A 20757-nucleotide genomic window follows, 5' to 3' on the forward strand; every position below is an offset into this window, starting at 1 on the left:
GGCAGCTAATATATCTAGGCTTTGTTCAGAGGCTTCAATTCTGCCATCCTTTAGTGAATACTAGATGCTGGAAAGTTTGAATAGTTTCAGGAGTAGGCCTGTGGAAGTGTTTCTTTTGTAGGATCGAGCCGGTAGACTGTAAGTTGCTGATACATTAAATGAGTCCCCATAGGACTATAGACCACATCTAATTAAAAACTTTAAATGTTTTAGCACTAATATTTCCAAAGACAAATCGATATACTTTCATAATAGAAAAAAAAATTTTAATAGAGGAAAACAGGATAAATAGCACCCGGAGCTCTACCAACTAGTCTATATTTTGGTACATTTCCTTACTATTTTTACTCCCCTCATATATATAGATTTTTGGTCAGAATTGACTTTTATTACGTGTAGTGTGTGTCATATTATACCCTAATAGTAGTGACCTTAAAAGATAACCTGCTTCGTTTAGAATCAAAGTATTTGAATGAGTGAATTTTCATTTTTCATGCTGTATCTGTTTTTTGAGATTCTAAAATTACACATCAACCAAATAACTTAAGGGCCATATCAGAGTTTTAGTTTAAAACATTTCTAGCTTGAAGGAGAAATTAGTCTTCCAAATAGTGGTACTTTTCAAATATGTTACATCTAGAACTTTTTGTTAATAAGGAATAAGTGGCCTTGCATAAAGCAGCTGAAGCAAGCAAAATGGTGTTTTATATACCATTTGGATATTTCTGATTATTGGATACTGGCAATTTTTATTTAAATGCTCTGTATTTTAAAAAGCATCAACTAGATTTTCTCCCTGCCTCACCTTTCATGTATTTGTGGAGGACGCCGATGGGAGAGTGTGACAGCATGGTGAAGACTGTTTTATATTAGTAGGAGGAAGGAAGGCTCATCTGAATTAGTAAACAAACGAAAACCGAAAACAAAACCCAGCTTTAAAATCGTTTGTATTCTGTGGTATTAAAGGATGCTACTATTCCTTCCAGTTGCTTTCAGTGATTGGGATTTGGTTATTGGCCTTACTTTAAGGAAGAGAATTGTCCTAACATAGTTTAGGCCGTTTTAGTATTTGACTATTGCCGTGTTCATGGGCTCTTCACAAATAAATGGATACTTCTAAAGTGTTTTAAAGATAGTTCATTCTCTAGAGGGTCTCAAAAAATTCTTTGTCACCTATCCAATACCACTGTAGATAAACTCTCACGAATTTGTATCTTTAGTAAGATTTACCTTCTAGTTGTAACTGATCTTAAATAATTTCTCAAACCCTTGTTGAATCCTAATTTGTTCCAGATTCTGTGCTCAGTAGCTGGAGGTAGGAGAAGAATCTTCCTAACCTGGAGAAGCTTGTTTACTTAAGAGAGTAGTACTATGCAAGCAGCTGAGACCATGGAACAGTTGGTAAATTAGATGTGTGAGTGTGCAGAAAGTGAGAAGTTTTGTGGTATGCCTGCTGGCAAAGGGATCCTAGAGGAAGATGGGGTCAAGCTTGCTGGGACAGGAGGAAGAAAAAGGCATTGCAGGCAGAGAGCAGCATGGGTGAGGCAGGAGTGTCAGATAACACATAGAACAGAATTAGTACAATTTTGAAATGAATGGAAAGTATTCTCTGAGGTTCTCACTTGAGTAATGTAATGGCAGTCTTACTTAAACCTGAAGTGAGAAGTTAAATTCTCCGAGTTGTTTTATCCGTTTTTTTGGATGCGAGAGAATCTTTAAGCAATACCTTTTTGTCCTCCCGATAAGGGAACTGAGGCCCAGAGAGACTTACGGCCCCCAGCTTTTTAGTGATAGAGCAGCTCTGGCATGCCCAGCCTCTGATTCGAAAACGTTTGTTTCGTCACACTGTCTCCTGAAGTAATACATTTATTACTGGTGTTCATTTACTGCAGTGAAATACTCCTATGTCGGTATTATATAAAGCATTACGTTTTATTGTAGTAAATGAATAGAAATAGGAAATCTCAGCTGCATTTCATTGCTTAAGGAAAAAACCCTGAAATCTTACTCTAAACTTTTTACATTATTATAAAAGGTAATTTATAATAGGTGCTTGCCAGGTTTGATTATAGGTACTATATCAAGGCAGCATCTTATAACTCATTTCTCAAAGCTCGTCTGTGGAAGTCAGAGTGTAGAGGTTTCCCATAGAGCTGCACATGATATCACACTCAGGGAGTTCATGGAGTGTAAGAAAAATCTTAATGCTTTATCGTTTGACATTTTAACCAAGGAAAAAAACACACTTTTATAGGTTTAACTTACTGTGACATTTTCTTCTATTTCCCTTCCCCTTCAGGTATCTCCAGGGCAGCTTACTAAAAAGTATAGCTCATGCTCAACAATATTTCTAGATGACAGCACAGTCAGCCAGCCTAATCTTAGAACCACAATAAAATGGTGAGTACAACTAGGTTGCCAAGGGCTGAGTGACAGACCCCCTTATCGCTAAAAGCATCCTAGCCATACATAATTTCATTCATTTGAATTGTCCTTTTCAGTGATCAGGTTAAAAAACTGGTGTCAACTATATATTGATTTCAAGGACCTAAATATGAATTTTCAGTTTCCATTGTAATCTTAGAGTGCATGATAGAAGGGAAAGCCAGTTAGCAAATAAGAAATCCCAGAAAAAGTATAAATCTTTATTTGACGCATTTCTGTTGTTAAGACATTGTTGAACATAATGAGAAAGAGAGGTACTTTTTATTGGCTCTTTCTAGAAAAAATTACTTCTTTATGAGCTGTAGTCCTAAAACAACGTATACTACTTTGGAAGCTACTCTTAGAAGAAGGAACAGATTGTCCCCTACTGGCACCAAAGTGAATCTGCATTTAAATTTAATTGGATTTTGTCAGATTTATCCCACTGTGCATTTTTTTTCCTGCACTATTTCTGTATGAAATTTTACTTCTCCTTCCTGTCCCCCAAAGAGGGGGGAAATATATCAAACCAGTCTTAAGAAATACACACTCAAGCTTAATTTCTTTGTAGATGAAGTTTGTTCAACTGAGGTTTTAACTTGATAGATTTAATTTTTGTTTATATATATAAATATATCTCCAACACACAACTGTATCAATCACAGCAGAGAATAAAAGAGATGAGGTTTCAGAAACATGGCTGTGGTCAGGCTTATACTTAAGAAGACACGAACAGTGTCATGATGACGAAAACTATTCCTTAATTTCTGGGAGCACCTCATAGTCCACAATTGGAGATGCACTTTCAAAACACCCTAATGATGAACCTTTCAGGTTTATTTAAGAGAAAAAAGCCAAACGGGATGCAGCGCTTCTTGCCTCCTCCCTCGCGGTTGTCCACGAAACATTAACATCTCCTTAGGATATGAACGTTGATTTTCCAGGACACAGTTTGGGAAATGCTATTTGAAAATATTAATATCCTTATCCTTAATTTTATTTTTCGTCTTAAGTTTATATGCTAATTATATTTTTAATTGGTTTTTAATGTGCCAGCTTTTTTTTTAGCTATTTAAATTATCAGTAACTTCTACTTTAATTAAAGACAGCAAGTTCACAGTCATAATGTAACTTTCCTCTCTTGCTTACAATAATAGTTGCAGTCAAATGATGTTTCAGCAAAAACTGAGCCCCATCTCTCTCTGAAGTCCTGAGTTTGGGCACTTATCACATAATCACTGAATGTTTTTATTCAGCCAAGACACTGAATCTGTGGGTACAAAAACCACTCTACTTTGGCTAGAGTCACAGCTTCTTTTGAATTCGAAAGAGTCTGATGTCCAGTATATAATTCAAAAGTACTTTGAAGGTTAACCTTGCTCAGGGACTTCCCGGGTGGTGTAGTGGCTAAGAATCCACCTGCCAACGCGGGGTACACGGGTTCGAGCCCTGGTCTGGGAAGATCCCACATGCCGCAGAGCAATTAAACCCGTGCGCCACAACTACTGAGCCTGCGCCATAGAGCCCGCGAGCCACAACTACTGAGCCCGCGAACCACAACTACTGAAGCCCATGCGCCTAGAGCCCATGCTCCGCAACAAGAGAAGCCACCACAATGAGAAGCCCATGCAGCGCAATGAAGAGCAGCCCCCACTCGCAGCAACTAGAGAAAGCCTGCGCGCAGCAACAAAGACCCCACGCAGCCAAAAATAAATAAAATTAAATAAAATTAAAAAAAAAAAAGATTAACCTTGCTCAGACAAGTAGGTTTCATCCTTTTTTTTCCCAACCTAGTCTAATTTTTGGAAGTATAGTAAATTTTAATTTGCTCTCATTAAGTTTTAAAAATGATCATTCATCACATATGTTATTGGTGAAATAAAGGTTTACTGAGAAAATAAATAGGGCCAGTTGGCTTTTAGGAATGATTTTGAAAATGTTTATCATGGGGTTAGTTTTCAGTGGGGTAGTTGTTCTCAGTGGGGTAGGTGAGCCTTATTAGAATCACTTATGCAACTTTTCAAGATATATGTTTCAGGATGCACAAAGTCCACCCGCCTGCCCCTGCCTCCAAGACACAGTGTCTGCCTGTCTGTCTGTCTGTCTCTCTCTCTCTCACCCATGCACACACACCTTTTGACAGGATGGGGAATGATGTGAAGCATGATCATATGGACAAAAGCATCCCGAGTGGTTCTCTGATCTTAACCCTAACTCATTCATTCCTAAACTTTGCTGCACACTGCAGTCATCTGGGGATCTTTAAAAACAATCCTGATGCCCAGGTCATACCCAGTGCTGGTTAAATCAGAACATCTTGAAGCAGAAGCCAGGCAGTTTTTAAAGCTGCTCAGATGATCCCAGTGTGCAGCTGAGCTTGGGAGCCACTATTTGGTTAGAGGGCAGGAGAAAGAGAACTGCTTCTGATAATTGGTGGGACCTTGGGTAAGTCAGTTTTAAGCCTTGGTTCCCTTATCTGTAAAATGGGTTGTTTAATTAAATGTCATCTACGGTTCAGTGGTCCTTTCCATCATAAAACTTCTAATTCTGTGATTTTAAAATCAATTTGAAAATGAAACTTTGAAGCACTATAGAAGTATCCATCTTTGATGCTAACAGTGTTACAGGCCTTGATACAAGTGCTAAGATTCTATAGACCAATTATAAAATTCAGATTTGCCTTCCCTCAGTTATTTTGAGTTTCATTTTAGACACTGAGAACAAAGGGGAGCATAAAACTTAACCAGAGAACCCCTTTGTTGCCTAATATACAACATCTGTGAATAACTTAGGAATATAGTAACTTAAAAAAGAGTACTTAAGGGGCTTCCCTGGTGGCGCAGTGGTTGAGAGTCCACCTGCCGATGCAGGGGACACGGGTTCGTGCCCCGGTCTGGGAAGATCCCACATGCCGCGGAGCGGCTGGGCCCGTGAGCCGTGGCCACTGAGCCTGTGCGTCCGGAGCCTGTGGTCCGCAACAGGAGAGGCCACAACAGTGAGAGGCCCGCGTACTGCAAAAAAAAAAAAAAGAGTACCTAAGGACTTGTATCTATCTGTTCGTTAATACTTTATTTAAAATAATTTGGAAATACCTGTCATTAATAGTATACTGTGTAGTATTATGCTGTGTTATTAGCACTGCTTATTTCAGCATAGCTAGACCTATCATCAGTTTTGTGGCTATAAAATTTTGCTATTAAATTTTCTAATAATTATGTAAAAGTGATTTTAAGTCATTTTGGTATATTTATTATTTACTTTTAGGGAAATAATGGAAAATGGATGGGTAGGTGGATAGCGAACTAAATCAACTGAAATGCAGGAGCTAACAAAAAAAACCACACACACACACACACACACATACAAACTACTGTATGGCTTAAATTTAAGCATGTGTCTAGATAGATATAACTTGTACATGACAGAAGGTTTTGTGGGTAGAAGGACAAATGACAGGGGAAATACGTAATAATTTATATATTATAATAATCAACCAAAACATGCCTTCTAACAGCACATCTAGCATTTTGGGTCTCCTAATTTTGCCAAAAGCCGAAGAACCTAAAACAAGGGGGAAAGCACCCATGTGGTACTGTTCTGAATTAGAGGATTTCAGGGCCTCTGGAAGGTCTTCCCTCCTTGCTAACCCCTTTCTAAAAATGTCTTCAGGCCTGATATGATAAAAATCAGTTATGACAATGTATTTTTTTCCCTCCACAGTGTGACCTTAGCAATATATTACCACATAAAGAACAGGTGAGCTCTTTTAAAACCTATCTTGTTATTCCAGCTAATTAATTTACAAGGTATGAAGTTTAGTGTTAGGTAATAACTGTAGGCGTTACTGGCATAAGCTTTTATTATTAGAGTGCTTTTATTACAATATTGAAGTGAATCATTTTTATCTTAGGACTCTTAATTCTTAAGTTACCGAGCATCCCAAAGAGTGTTTGTTTATATGGGTTATATTGATAATTTACTGTATTAGAAATTGAAATTGAGAATTTAAAAAATTAAATCCATTGTATGTTAAAACAGGGTTTTCCTTAGCACTATGGAAATTTGAGCTAGATAATGCTTTGTTGTGGGGTGTTGTCCTGTGTGTTACAGGATATATAGCAGCACCCTTGGCCTCTGCTCACTAGTTGCCAGTAGCACGTTCTTCCCTCCACATTACGAAAACCAAAACTGTCTCCAGCCATGGCCAGAAGTCCCCTGGGGGACGAAATCACCCCTGATTGGGAACCCCAGTGTTTAACATAAGTCTTTTTTTTTAATGAAAAATAACTATTTTCCACGACAAAAAATGTTGAGAGAAAAGTATCTCCTTAATAGAAGACAGCTGATTCTCATATCTATTCTGTCTTCAGTCATTTGTTTTGAAGAAACAATATGAAGATCCAGCCACGTGCAGATATATAGTTGGAAAAAGGTGTATTTTTAAAGCCTTCAGATAATTTGGTATATTCTTTGATACTGTGCCAAAAGTCTGCATGTGCTAGTTTCTTAAGTTAGTTAAAATGGAATTCTAAATCATATCAATGAACTTGTAGTAAATACTATGTTAAATTAATACCCATTGATCTGTCATGCATACTGAGTAGATCTTTTTACCTGTACGTGACTTTATAATATTATACGTTGGTCATTTGGAAAGTATTGGTTCACATTTCTTTAGACAGTGTCAAAAACTCACTTTTGTTAGTATCACCACCAATCTTACCAGAAAAGTCTTTTAAGTATTCAGAAGTTGTCAAGTTCACAATAGAAGGTACAAGTTTTCCAGAAATCCTGATATTCTTAGCTTGATGGCTTGAATTTTATCATTGGCAACAAGTAACTTTAGAGTTATTTTCCTTGAAGTGACAGGCTCACTTTGTTCATATTTGAAAGAATGACTGTCAGTTGTACATTCAAATAACGATGGTGTTCGATGAAAAAAGTGTTTCAAATAAAGATGGTGTTCTATGAAAAAAATGACTTACCACTAAGTCACAAGTGCTTTTCCTTAACACAGCCATATTTCAGTATGTAAAAGTGCTTAATGCATACTTTCCACTTATTCAGAATATTAAAAAGAAGGACCAAGGTTTAAGAACACTATTAATTTTTACTCTTTTATCAAGGATGTTCTTAAAGCAGAGTTATAACTGCAAGTGGCAGTGAATAATTGGATGACTTCTAATTCAGTTTGGTACCACTGCCTTGATTCATGCTCAGAAACCAGCAGTTTTACCCACTTTTGCTTTTATACATCCATAGCAAATGTCACACAGTGTGAAGGGCAGGTAGTGTCTTAGTATTCTTATAAAAGCAGTTTTGACCTCTTGGGCCTCCCGAAGAGGGGATAGGGGAGAATCCCAGAGGCCTGCAGACCACATTTAGAGAACCGCTGTTTAAATGAGCACAGTGTATTAGTGTGGTGAAATTTTAAATAAAAAGCCTGGTTTCTTTTAAAATAAAAAGACAATTACATTTTTAACTTAAACTATTTAAAAGAGACAGGAAGAAATACACAATAAGAATATAAAGAACTAAAGAGAAAAAAAAACGGGAAAAAACCATGAATGTCATATTCACATTCATTGAAGTTAGAAGAATTTATTGCCCACCACCACTGCTTTATAAGATGTTCTTGCATATTCCAGTGTGAGGTTAGAGGAGTGAAAATATATTGGCTTACTAGCATTGCCTGTTAGGGAGGGTCAGTGCTTATTAAGGCAACTCTGGCTGGTTGTAGAAAAGATTTCACGGAACTTGATGTGCTGAGTAAAAATAGGTCAGGAAACCTTTCTAAGGGCGGAATCCAGGAGAAGAGTTTATACAACTGTTTGCTTTGTTGAAGGTTAAGCTTCCTCTACCCCTCTCTCTACTCCTAGCAGATATTTTACTAAGATAGTAACTCCTGAATTAATTTTTTAAATGCACATTCTTATTTTATAGAGATGCAGATAGATCCTTGGATATTTTTGATGAGAGATCACATCCACTCACAGTAAGTGTCAGTTTTATTGAAGTTGTACTTTTCTCTTATACAGTTGTGTTTATTTCATGCTGATTTGCTTTGAAATTAATTACTAGAAGAAAATTACTTCCTCCAGCTCGAAGTCAAATTCATCTTCCTTTAAGTCTTCTTCCCCCCACCATGTTGTGTCTAGTCATTTTACCGAAGGCGTGTTGTATAAGGGGTTGATGGATAAGAACCGAGTTGCACTTTGTATGAATAGTGAGCAGGTAAGTAAACATACCCAAGTAACAGAAAATGTATCTTTTGAAAGGATGATTTTCCATAGCATCAAACAATATAAATATTTGTAAATAAACCTAATATGGTAAGACCTTTAAGAAGAAAATTAGAAAACTGTTTAAATTTTAAACCAATTAAAATGACAAAGTTTTAAAATTCACTTCTTCGGGTGCTCTGTGGCCATATGTGGCTGGTGACGGCTGTATAGGACAGCACATTCTTAGAGCCTTATGGTTACAGGACACTGGAAATGTGTGACAGAAAATGTGACATATGGTGATCAGCAAGACTTTTGAGCCTAAAAATATTGGGTTGGCCAAAAAATTTGTTCGGTTAGTGAATATATTGTCCAATAAAATTCTTGGTGAAAATGAAAACTGTGTCTTTTATTTTTACTTAAAACCAATTGCACTTTTTGGCCAACCCAGTAGTTTACATTTGGTTAGAATTCTGTGGGGAGGAAGGTGGAAATACATAAATTTTCTGAGGTTGTGCCTGTATTTTTCTTTAATGAATGGTGGTGAGTATTGGATCTCTGTGGTATTTTAGGATCCCACTGTTTATATTTAAAAGGCTACAAGACATGTCACCCAATCAAAATTCTTTTAAGGGGCACGTGGGCCCAAGTGTGAAGACTGCTATCTTAAGGGTACTTTTAAGTATTTTTCTTCAATGGACACTTATATTGCATGTTTTCTCCTTTTCAGCGAGAAAAGGTTCCAGAGGAATACTTTAAGCATGATCCTGAACACAAATTCATTTACAGATTTGTTCGTACTCTTTTTAGTGCCGCACAACTAACTGCTGAATGTGCAATAGTAACTTTGGTAAGATTTTTTCTTTCATAAAGCATCTGTAGAAATTTCTGTCTTGTACACATGGTATGATCCTGTTTTTCCCAAATGAAAGTAGGTTCCTGAAATGATCATTAGAACTTTATTAAGAGAAACCTATCAAAAGAAAGTAAAGTATACACATTTGAGCTTTAATAATCATTATGATTTTAAATGTTGCCATTGCTTTTCTCATCACAAAACAATTGCTATTAAAGGCAGCAGGAGAGATTTCTGGCTTCTCCTTCCACACCTGAGGACACACATGCACGTGCAGTGCACACACGCACACAGACGACGCATGCTGTGGTGGTAGGGTGGGGCGATAACTGAACTATCTGGTCCACAGGCAGAAACAGGTTCCGTGTAGTTTGAAGCTGAGTCCCAGACTGTACTGCCTAGGCAGTTCTGATGTGTGTCCTGATTGAGAAGTACTGCCCTCAATTCTCTGTTCCTCGGATAATGGTGTTAACCATCCCTGCTGTCCTCTTATTGCCTGCATGTGAAGTTGCCCAGGATTAGGGTGCCAGTAGTGCTTCAAAAGGCTTTACTCTAGTTAGCCTGCTAAGCTACAGCTGTAAGGACCTTTTTGTCATCCATTCTGAATTCCTATGGTAAGATTTTATCATTTGAATAATAAATCATATTCAAGTGAGAGGTAGTTGGGATTGTTTTACTCCTCCCTATAGCAAACCTGTAGGGGGGAAAGTCAGCTGCATGGCCTGCGGGGAAGGAATACTTAGGCCATTCACTGCCTGCTCCTATCAAGGCAGAATTTAGGAGAGGAGGCTTGTCCTTTTGAAAAGAGACCCCTCAGTGGGTACTGGATCAGACACAGGCCTTTTCTTGGAGCTGCAGGCCACTTGGAGTGCTTAGCACATGCTTGAGAGAGGCAGGAATGGTGCTTGCATGTGGAGAGCTAGGAAATGCAGGAAGGAGACCATTTGGGTTGGAAGAGGGGCATTTCTTTGTAGCCAAGTTAAGCTTGATGTACCTGTGAGACAGCAGAATGGCAGTGTCTAGTAATCATTTGAATATATAGCATTGGAGCATGAATCTGAGTTAGAGGGAGGGAATTAAGTGTAGCTGTTCAAATGCAGAGAAAGTATGTAAAATAAAAAGTGGGTGGGCTTCCCTGGTGGCGCAGTGGTTGGGAGTCCACCTGCCGATGCGGGGGACACGGGTTTGTGCCCCGGTCCAGGAAGATCCCACATGCCGCGGAGCGGCTGGGCCCGTGAGCCATGGCCGCTGAGCCTGCGAGTCCGGAGCCTGTGCTCCGCAACGGGAGAGGCCACGGCAGCGAGACACCCGCGTACCGCAAAAAAAAAAAAAGTGGGTAGAAGATAGATCTGTAGGGACTATCAGCACTTAAGGGACAAATCCCCAGAGGAGCCGCTACAGTGGTAGGAAGCCCAGCAGAAAATCATAAGAGACACCAGGAGAGGTTCAAGAAGGAGAATGTGGTCCAAACGCTAAATGCTACCAAGAAGTTGCTCATGTCATAAATACCCACCGAATACCTACTCTGTGTCACTTTTCTACATGTGGGGGGTGGAGGAGAGAATAGGTTGGATAAATAAAGTTCTTGCCTTTATGGAGCAACTGTGGAAGACGTAAATGTTTTTTTTTTTAATTGGAGTACAATTGATTTACAGTGTTGTGTTAGTTTCAGGTGTATAGCAAACTATGTTTTTTTTTAATGAGTATTTTTAATTTTTATTTATTTTTATTTATTTTTTTTTTGGCGGTACACAGGCCTCTCACTGTTGTGGCCTCTCCTGTTGCAGAGCACAGGCTCTGGATGCGCAGGCTCAGCGGCCATGGCTCACGGGCCCAGCCGCTCTGCGGCATGTGGGATCCTCCTGGACCGGGGCACGAACCCATGTCCCCTGCATCGGCAGGCGGACTCTCAACCACTGCGCCACCAGGGAAGCCCCAATGAGTATTTTTTAAAAGATGACTATTTCAAGTAGTGGTAAAAACCATGAAGAGAAAGCAAGGTAAAGAGAGAAAGTGATTAGAGGGGCTTCCTAGAAAGATCAGGAAGAGCCTCTCTGAAGAGGTGATGTTTGAACCCAGCACCTGGCTGAACTGAGGAAGAGCAGGAACGCTGGCATGACGGGCAGAGGGGACGAGGGCAAGGCTCTGAGACAGGAACATGCTGTGTGTTCAAGGAAAAGCAAGGTGGCCATTGTGATCAGAGTGAGGAACGAGGGAAAGAACATAGGTGATGAGGTCCCAGAAGGACAATGCTGTACCGCACAGGGCCTCGTAACTTGCAGGCCACGGGAAGAAGGTATTTGTTTGATGGGAAACCTCTGGCAGATCTGGAGCAGCCGCATAAAGTACTCTTAATTTAAGAGGCTCTCCTGGCTGCTTTGGGGAGAACAGACTGTACTCTGTTGGGAGGCAGAGTGGAGGCAGAGAAGTTAGGCAGTGGCAGCGATACAAGTCAGAAGTGACAGACAGAAAAGCGGTCAGGGTACCAGTGAAGGCAGAGATAACAAGAAGTTCTAACAGATTGGAGCAGGATAACTCAAGTGCAGGTTTTTGGTCCCAGCGACTGGGCGTGTGGCAGTGCTCTTTCAGTATGAGGGAAGGCCTGGGGAATGGAGCTCTGGGATGAGGAGCTCTGGGTTGTTTGTGTGAAGGCCCCGGTGACCATGGCAAGAGTAGCCTCTGTAGAGTGGTAGCGGCAGGAGGCTGACTGAAGTGGGTTAAGGAGAGGATGGGAGATGAGGACGCCGTCTGGGGGACAGGCGGGGGACAGGCTGGGGACATGTAAGCATTCACCCTGGAGGAAGCCTCTGACAGAGAGGGAGAAGTTGTTCAGAAAGAGACTAACTGTGCGAACAGTGTTCTGCGGAAGTGAGATGGGATCAACTTCATTCAGAGAAGAGTTAGCTTCAGTGAAAAGAAAGAAATCTCGCTTCCTCCGAGACAGGAGGGCAAGTGGGATAAATGAATATCGGCACGTGTACCAAGTTTGCCAGTATAAAGGTGAGAGGACGTTGAGAGATTGCCAGTGTCGTTTCAGTGCCTCTGATTAGTCCCATAAAGTAGAGAGTTGAACCTTGCAGGGAGAGTCGTTCTTAGGGTACTAGAGAGTGCTGAGTTCTCTGGGGAATGGGAGCAGAATTTCACTAAGAACATATAATCTCAATACCCGTGTTTGAAAACACAGTAGAGTTTGGGGAGCGTTGGCGAATCTGAGCTGTCAATCTGATAACCCTTCAGAGAGTAAACATACTCTTTAAAACTGGACATTTTTCTTTTTGTCAAATGGCATATATACTCTTCTGCAGAGGTAACAACAAATCACAGCTTACCTCTATAATCTTTACTCAGCTGTTAACTCCATCCAGTTCTTTGTAGGATAGACATTTGATACATGTAAAAGAAACCATGAAATCATCTCACAAACCAGCAGGTTTAGAGGAGCCCCAGGGATACAGACACAGGCAGCTCTTCCCACCTTAAAACCAAAAGAATTGACTAAGCTGCAGATTATGGAAGACAGAAATGAATAATGAAATGATAATGGAGATGTGAAAAATAGGGGATATGAAAAGGACTACCCTTTGTATGCATGTGTGTTCCTTAAAAAGGCACTAAAATATGGGAATTACTCCACAGCTGTAAAGCCCCTTTGTACTGCCTGTCCTGCTGTGCCACACAGCAGCCACTGGGAGGCTCTCTTGACCACCAGTTTTTATCTTCAAGTTCATGCCACAAAAGGACTGGTTACTCTGAAGAGAAGATAAAGATGTGCTCAGTCTTACCAGAATTTTACACACTCAAGCATTATGTAAAATCGCCATGCAACCACCACCAGTCTGGTAGGTACATTGCACGTAGTAGGCACTCAAGCATTTACTGAACAGTTGAAATCGACCCTGGGCTGTATGTGCTGCCCTTTACAAGTGGGTAGGTAATAATACAATGCGTGTCTTTAGAATGCCCTTTGCCGAGATGTCCTTTTATTCCTGTGACCAAAATTCGGTTGGAAATTCACACGGGCAGAGTAGAAATATCAGACTAACAGAAACATCTGACTTACAACCGTGACCTGGCCTCTGGCCTTGGCTTGTCTGAGCAAAGTCTTTGCAGAACCTAGGAATAAAAGGCATGTCAAAAAGAGATGAAATCTGTCATTCCTAACAATTCTTATCACAGCACTTAAACTGAACTAAAATCAAAGATCAGTGCTCTACTTTTGCAGGTTTACTTAGAAAGGCTTTTAACTTATGCTGAGATCGACATTTGCCCCACTAACTGGAAAAGAATTGTTTTGGGAGCCATTCTTCTTGCCTCCAAGGTTTGGGACGATCAGGCTGTATGGAATGTGGACTACTGCCAGATCCTCAAGGACATTACAGTTGAGGACATGTGAGTTTGTAAGGTTACGGTGAACTTTGTAACCATTTTCCAATGCCTCATTTGCTCCCATAAAGTTTACATTTTAAGAAATGTTACATTGTGCAGAGAGCTGAAATAGACATAAAATTACAGACTTCCTTCTATCTAGCTGTAGTATAACAATTTGTATTTCCCCTCATTAATTGGTAGGTCTTGATGTGTTATTGTTGTAATATTCTGCTTGATAAATTGAAATTATTTTTCTGGTGGTTTTTGCCAAACATTTTACAAGCTCACTACCAGAACAATATGGTACAGCAAGTAACTTCACAGCTTTCTTAAAGCTGTCTATCAGGTCCAGTCCATTTTTAAGGGGCACATGCCTGGTCTTTGAAGCAAGTGGCCACTGTTAAGGTCTTAGGGCCTCTAGACTACTGACAGGTTATAATTTCAACCTGAGTCGCACATTGTGTATTTGTTTTTGCTGGTCTTTTCCTCCTTTTTATCTGAGGTTCTGTTGTTACAGAAACTATGATGTACAGGTAGCCACATATAAAGGTTTCAGATCCCTGTGTTCCTTTCTCCTCCCCTAAAGTCTGCTGAGTTAGGAAACACCTGCCTCTCAGGTAGGCCGGGAAGCATCACTGGAGCCTCACCCAGGGCACTCAGCAAACACAGCAGCAGCACTTTGTGGGGCCTTGAGTTAACTAGGCAGCTTCTCCTCACAGATGGCACGCTCACATTGGCATGAAACACCAGGCTTCCAGTCTGGCTCTGGTGAAGGGCCCCAAGGGTGGGAAGCAGGATGAGCCAGAGAGGTAATTCCAGCAGACTCTCGAAGTGCCCGCTTGACAGTGAAAATGTCTTTGTGGGTGGCATTCAGGAAAATGTGAAAGGACACCTGTTGATTATATTGGACAGCAGAGGCCGATCAAGATGGCAGGCAGGGGCAAGAGTTTGTTTTTGTTACCTTTGCCCCTTACTCTAGATAATTCAGAATTACCAAAGTGCCTATTTACAGCTGAAGCGAGGAAAGTTGTGACTAAGAGATGGGACCAGTGACTGTCAGTAGCTGTCAAAGTGGCTTTTGGTGAAAATGTCCTCTTCGGTGATAATGTAAACTGGGTGGTCATGGTGATATTGCTGGTTGCAATCTTAGCAAACAGTGTAACAGCAGATAATGAATTTGAAATGAATAGAAGTACTTTTGGAAGTTGCAGAAGCTAAAGTGACGTTGACCAACACTATCATCAGTCTTTAAACTGGTCCCTTGAAGGAAGGAAAATTTGTAATCGTGAACACCATCCCTGCCATGATGGCAGCTGAAATTTTCTCAGAGTCTGCAACTGAGCTGACTGGGGCTCTGGTTCCAGGTACAACATCAGAGAACATGCAGGGAACTGTGTGGGTGTTCATAGATGTGAGCCCAGGAGCATTGGCGGCAGTGTCCAGCTATGAACAAACTACTTCTAAACAACGCTTTTCTGTGTAGAACAGAGAATCACCAGGAGTTATGTTTATAATAGGCTGCTTTTGTTTATGATCTTTGGAAGTCGGAAAGCATTACAGCAAAGTGTTTAATACACATTTGTTTCATCCCTCTGCTGTTGACCACTATTTGTAATGGTCTCATTTTGAGTCTGAATTGAAAAATTGCTGCCTATCTGCTTTTCTTTAAAACTTTCTAACATCTATGTGTCCTGTTAAATATATATTTCCCTTCAAAAGAGTAAGTTAAACTGAGCAGCTGCTGTTCAGAAAATTTGCTGCGCCTGTAAATGATATGCCCTTCAGCCATCTAGCCATTTAAAAAACAACGAAAAACACAGAAGATGCATATTCTATAGGCATAATGCTTTTCTTCAGTGATTAAAGCTCTATTAATAGACATGTTAATCCTATGAAGTACTGTATTTCCACACAATTAAAATGTATTAGTGGAGAAAATATAAAAGGGATAGTGAAGTGCATTTATTCCTGTAGTAAATTAAGTCCTGATTAGCTGATTATCAAAACATTATCTGATTTACATTTCTATAGACTTCTGGCCGTATGAACAGGAAATTAATTTTGGAAGTAGGTTCAGTTAGGTTTAAAGTTCAACAAATGAGAAACCTCATTTCTGCTCATACTCTGCTCTCCATACAGGAGAACATGGAGCATTTGTTGATTTATCCAATGGATAAAATATTAACACTTTAAAACCAAGAAACCAAATGTATTGTAAAATAAGCCACTCGCATGTTTGTTTGGGTATTTATCATTTTTATATAATCAACTCTCTAAAGTGATTGCTGTGAAAAGTGGTAAGATTTACTCTAATTTTATAGTTATTTACTTAAACATTTGGCAAGCAAATGGCTGGATACGGTCATATAGCAGAAGCCTGCTCCCAACACTCTGCTTTCCCACTTCATTGAATTCGCTCCCTGTGGGCGTGTGCAGTCTGTCCTGGCACCTGGCAGGGGGCGGTAGGTCTGAACATCCTGGGCTGCTCTCCTAACACCGGGGGAAAACAACTGCTCTATCAGAGGTCATATCGTAAAGTGGGTTTAGTCTAGCTGAGACATAATCTCACTGCCTTCCTAAGCTTAAAAAGTGCATCCTGTCCTGTCCTGGTGACAACAACTCACCCTAGTAAGGTTAAGGTGAACAGAAACTTGCATTATGTCCTTTGACACAGCCCCATGCATTGTGGCGGGGGGAGGGGGATTCCCTTTCCCATCGAATGTAGCTTATTTATTTATTTACTTGAGATGAATCCTTGTTGCCTCAAGAGTTTTCCCCCCTCAGAGATAATAGCAGTGGCTCCCGATGGATCCATTTGTTGCCGTGGTGATGTGCCCACTCCTTTTGTTGGCTCGCCTCTACTTCAATAAGCCCCTTCCTGTCATCAGCCCGGTGAAAATGTCTGCAAGTTCTTCAGAGCTAATAAACAGCATACATCATTCCTTTCATCTGATCACTATAGCGGGGCCTTGTGAGTGAGTGTGGAGCATGAATCGTACAGCTGCACTAATGGAACTCTGAAGAATGAGCCCCTGAGTCAGCAGCATGAGTGCATAAGAGGGCCATAACCTCTTCCCCCTTGTCCCAAACTCAAAGTGCTGGGACGCAGAAAGGACCACAAATAGCTGTACCTTGTTTGAACATTAGGGTATTAATCCAGCTGGGTAGCCATTATTTGTTTCAAAACAGTATTTAGAGCCATCCTAGTAGCTCAGAATGGTATTTTTGAAGATAGCCCAGTTGACTAAAATTGTCCTGTGTTGGTTTTGTCTTCTCCTCCCCCAGGAATGAGATGGAAAGGCACTTCCTGGAGCTACTGCAGTTTAATATTAATGTTCCCGCCAGTGTGTATGCCAAATACTACTTTGACCTTCGCTCCTTAGCAGATGACAACAACCTGAATTTTCTATTCACTCCTCTTAGCAAAGAAAGAGCACAGAACTTAGAGGTAAGGCTGTGAAATCACTAACTGGGGTTTTCTGTCAGCCACCGAAGCCACATCTGTAGCTAAATTATATTAAGCAGTGATTAGGAAAATGGAAAGCTGTTAACAGTTTGAAGAGCTTATTAACCCGTTGGCATCATATTTCCTGTGTCTTTTATGGTTTATACAGGGATCTCACATTATAAAAAAAAAATTGTCTCTTCTGTAACCATAATTCAGAATACTTTAAATCATATTTAATCTGTTCTTAATGGTTTTCCATTTGAACCTCTACACTTAACATATAACCATACATGAATAATTTCTTAAAATTATATCCCTAATCATATGTACCTACATAATCTACTTACCACTCTTAACTGTCTTTTTTTTTATATATATATATAATTGATGTTTTGGACTATTTCTACTATTTCTACTGTCTTGATTTTTTAAATAAATAAATTTATTTATTTATGGCTGCATTGGGTCTTCGCTGCTGCACGCGGGCTTTCTCTAGCTGCGGCGAGCGGGGTCTACTCTTCATTGCGGTGCGCGGGCTTCTCATTGCAGTGGCTGCCCTTGTTGCAGAGCACGGGCTCTAGAGCCCAGGCTCAGTAGTTGTGGCGCACGGGCTTAGTTGCTCCTCGGCATGTGGGATCTTCCCGGACCAGGGCACAAACCCGTGTCCCCCACATTGGCAGGCAGATTCTTAACCACTGCGCCACCAGGGAAGTCCCTCTTAACTGTTTTTTACTCAGCTTGCAGTTCGTGTGTGTGTGTGTGTGTGTGTGTGTGTGTGTGTGTGTGTGTGTGTGTGTGTATCACAGTTCAGTCCCATGAGTTTATTAGACAAAGCATCGGTGGCTAACCTGAGAGACCTATACTTGGAAGGTAAAATGTGGGTTCAGATACTGGATGTAGAAAGTACATGAGTTTTTAATGTAAATGGTAACGTACATGGAACAAAGTAATATTTATGGCTTATGATTTTTGGTGGGTATACAGCAAAATTCGCAACTGAAATGAACACATTTAAAATTGATACTTTCTGTGGTACCTTGGTGGTACTTTAGAATAAGATGTTTTTCTACCATAATTTATGTGCAAGTGAAATAGCACCTTTCAGCGCTTCAGTCATTAGACCTCTCCTACCTTCAGCACATACCTACCTCATTAAAATTTTCTTAGAGTATGTAATAACTAATGAAAATTGAATAGAAGTTGAATAGCTGAGTAAACACTGATTTTGCCCAAGTGTATGTCCATTACGTTTAAGGATCAAGTGTGTAGGTAACAGATGATATTGCTATTAGGAGCCTATCATTAGGAACCCAATTTTTAAGTAACTCCAAGTTATTAGGGCAAGTTATCCCTTGCCCCAGCAATCTAATCATAGCCCTTAAAGGTTATTACCTTAGGGAATTGTCAGTTAGTGTAGATATCAGCTATCCAAAGTAGCAGTAACTATGAACTATCTAAACGAATGTAGATGTGTGCCTTATCAATGATGCTTTTTTGGTTTTTTAAGGTCCGAACATTTTTTTTTCCCCTAATTGTACCTATGTTCTACCTGATTGACTTTCCTAGGCCATTTCCAGATTGTGTGAAGACAAATACAAAGACTTGTGTAGAGCTGCTATGAGAAGGTCTTTCAGCGCTGATAATTTCATTGGTATTCAGCGCTCCAATGCCATCCTCTCTTAAGGGAGAAGTGAGGGGTTGTAACATCATAAACCCCTCGTAACAAGGACTGGAGAAATATCACCTCTCCTGCTCAGAAACCAGCAAAGTTAGTATTTTCACCTTAAAGAAAGACATTGAATTCAAGAGACTCATGGACAAGCGAAGATTATGCTGTAGGAAAGAACGGGGCCTCGTCAATGTAACACACTCTTCTGTCCTTTTTAATGTAAACAGAGTTACAAAAACCACTCCAAAGCGAAAAGCTCCCAATCCACGCACAAATATCTGCTTACTGTGTAGGCCGATAGCTGTGAACTGTGTGAGGTTTTTTAATTAATAGTTTAAATTTTTAGACTTTAAAGACACTAACTATATAATTTTTCCTGTTTTTCTTGCCTCACTGTCCCATACTGCTGCATATTCCTTTAGAATCAGTGCAGTATTACCATTAAAAAATGTGACTCCTAACAACTCATAAAGCCAAACTTAGGAACAGACTGTTGTAGCATCGTTAGGTTTTGAAGGGTTCTTCCTCCCTACTATACCACTGAAGCTGCTAGTCATTATTGGCAATCAGTTTAAACCAAAAAGCTGCTGAATAACACTTGTCATCCACATTCTTTGCAGGCAGTACTTATTAGCATATTAGCATGTTTGGGATCATAAACAGAGAAAGTAGGTTATTTACTTCTATTGGGTCCGTGCTGCATTTCTTGTTAACTATGATGGTGCTTCTGATTTTGTGATGATTTTCCTCTTTGTTACATACTTGTATTAAAGGATATTTTCATAATTCCAGCCAACATGGTGGTCCAGTAATTAACAAGCCGGCAGTGAACTAGAAGGTGTCCCAGAAGTCTCAGTGAAATTGCAAGCCTGAATATAGTGTGCTTGGATACTCCAGAACACTGTTGCAGAATTATAAATGCTACAGACTGGCAAAACGTCACTTGCAAGTTTAATCGAATTTCTTCTAAACTCATTTAGGTTTGTAAATTTTAAACATTAAGCTTTTAATATTAATGTTCTGTTTCAGCCCCTCTTGAGGATAGCAAACAATGGGCTGAAATAAAAAATTAAGAGCTTAAGGTCAGAATGGCCATCATCAAAAAGTCTACAAACGTGCTTGCTTCGGCAGCACATATACTAAAATTGGAACGATACAGAGAAGATTAGCACAGCCCATGCGCAAGGATGACATGCAAATTCGTGAAGCGTTCCATATTAAAAAAATAAAAATCTACAAACTATAAATGGAGAGGGTGTGGAGAAAAGGGAATGGTGGGAATGTAAATTGATACAGCCACTATGGAGAACAGTATGGAGGTTCCTTAAAAAACTAAAAATAGAACTACCCTACAGCCCAGCAATCCCACTACTGGGCATATACCCTGAGAAAACCATAATTTGAAAAGAGTCACGTACCACAATGTTCATTGCAGCTCTATTTACAATAGCCAGGACATGGAAGCAACCTAAGTGTCCATTGACAGATGAATGGATAAAGAAGATGTGGCACATATATAGAATGGAATATTACTCTGCCATAAAAGAAACGAAATTGAGTTATTTGTAGTGAGGTCATACAGAGTGAAGTAAGTCAGAGAAAAACAAATACCATATGCTAACACATACATATGGAATCTAAAAAAGAAAAAAGGGTTGTGAAGAACCTAGGGGCAGGACAGGAATAAAGATGCAGACATAGAGAATGGACTTGAGAACACGGGGAGGGGGAAGGGTAAGCTGGGACGGAGTGAGAGAGTGGCATTGAC

The 20757-nt window shown here is 40.0% G+C and overlaps 1 protein-coding gene across 2 annotated transcripts in view; it reads left to right on the plus strand.

Annotated features, from left to right (window-relative positions):
• Positions 1-20255, plus strand: part of CCNYL1 (cyclin Y like 1) — a 35139-nt gene extending 14884 nt beyond the window's left edge. Inside the window, exons 4-10 of one of the 2 annotated variants that reach the window (XM_082841915.1) lie at positions 2300-2400; positions 6145-6180; positions 8368-8419; positions 9379-9498; positions 13727-13893; positions 17158-17320; positions 18887-20255. In XM_082841915.1, coding sequence (XP_082698041.1) covers positions 2300-2400; positions 6145-6180; positions 8368-8419; positions 9379-9498; positions 13727-13893; positions 17158-17320; positions 18887-19003 — 756 coding nt within the window. In that variant the 3' untranslated portion in view covers positions 19004-20255. The remainder of the gene's footprint in view (positions 1-2299; positions 2401-6144; positions 6181-8367; positions 8420-9378; positions 9499-13726; positions 13894-17157; positions 17321-18886) is intronic. The other variant, XM_082841916.1, reaches the window with a different exon arrangement.
• Positions 20256-20757: the final 502 nt, after the last annotated feature.

Source organism: Leucopleurus acutus, assembly GCF_964270905.1.
Source record: "Leucopleurus acutus genome assembly, chromosome: 6".
NCBI classification, from domain to species: domain Eukaryota; kingdom Metazoa; phylum Chordata; class Mammalia; order Artiodactyla; family Delphinidae; genus Leucopleurus; species Leucopleurus acutus.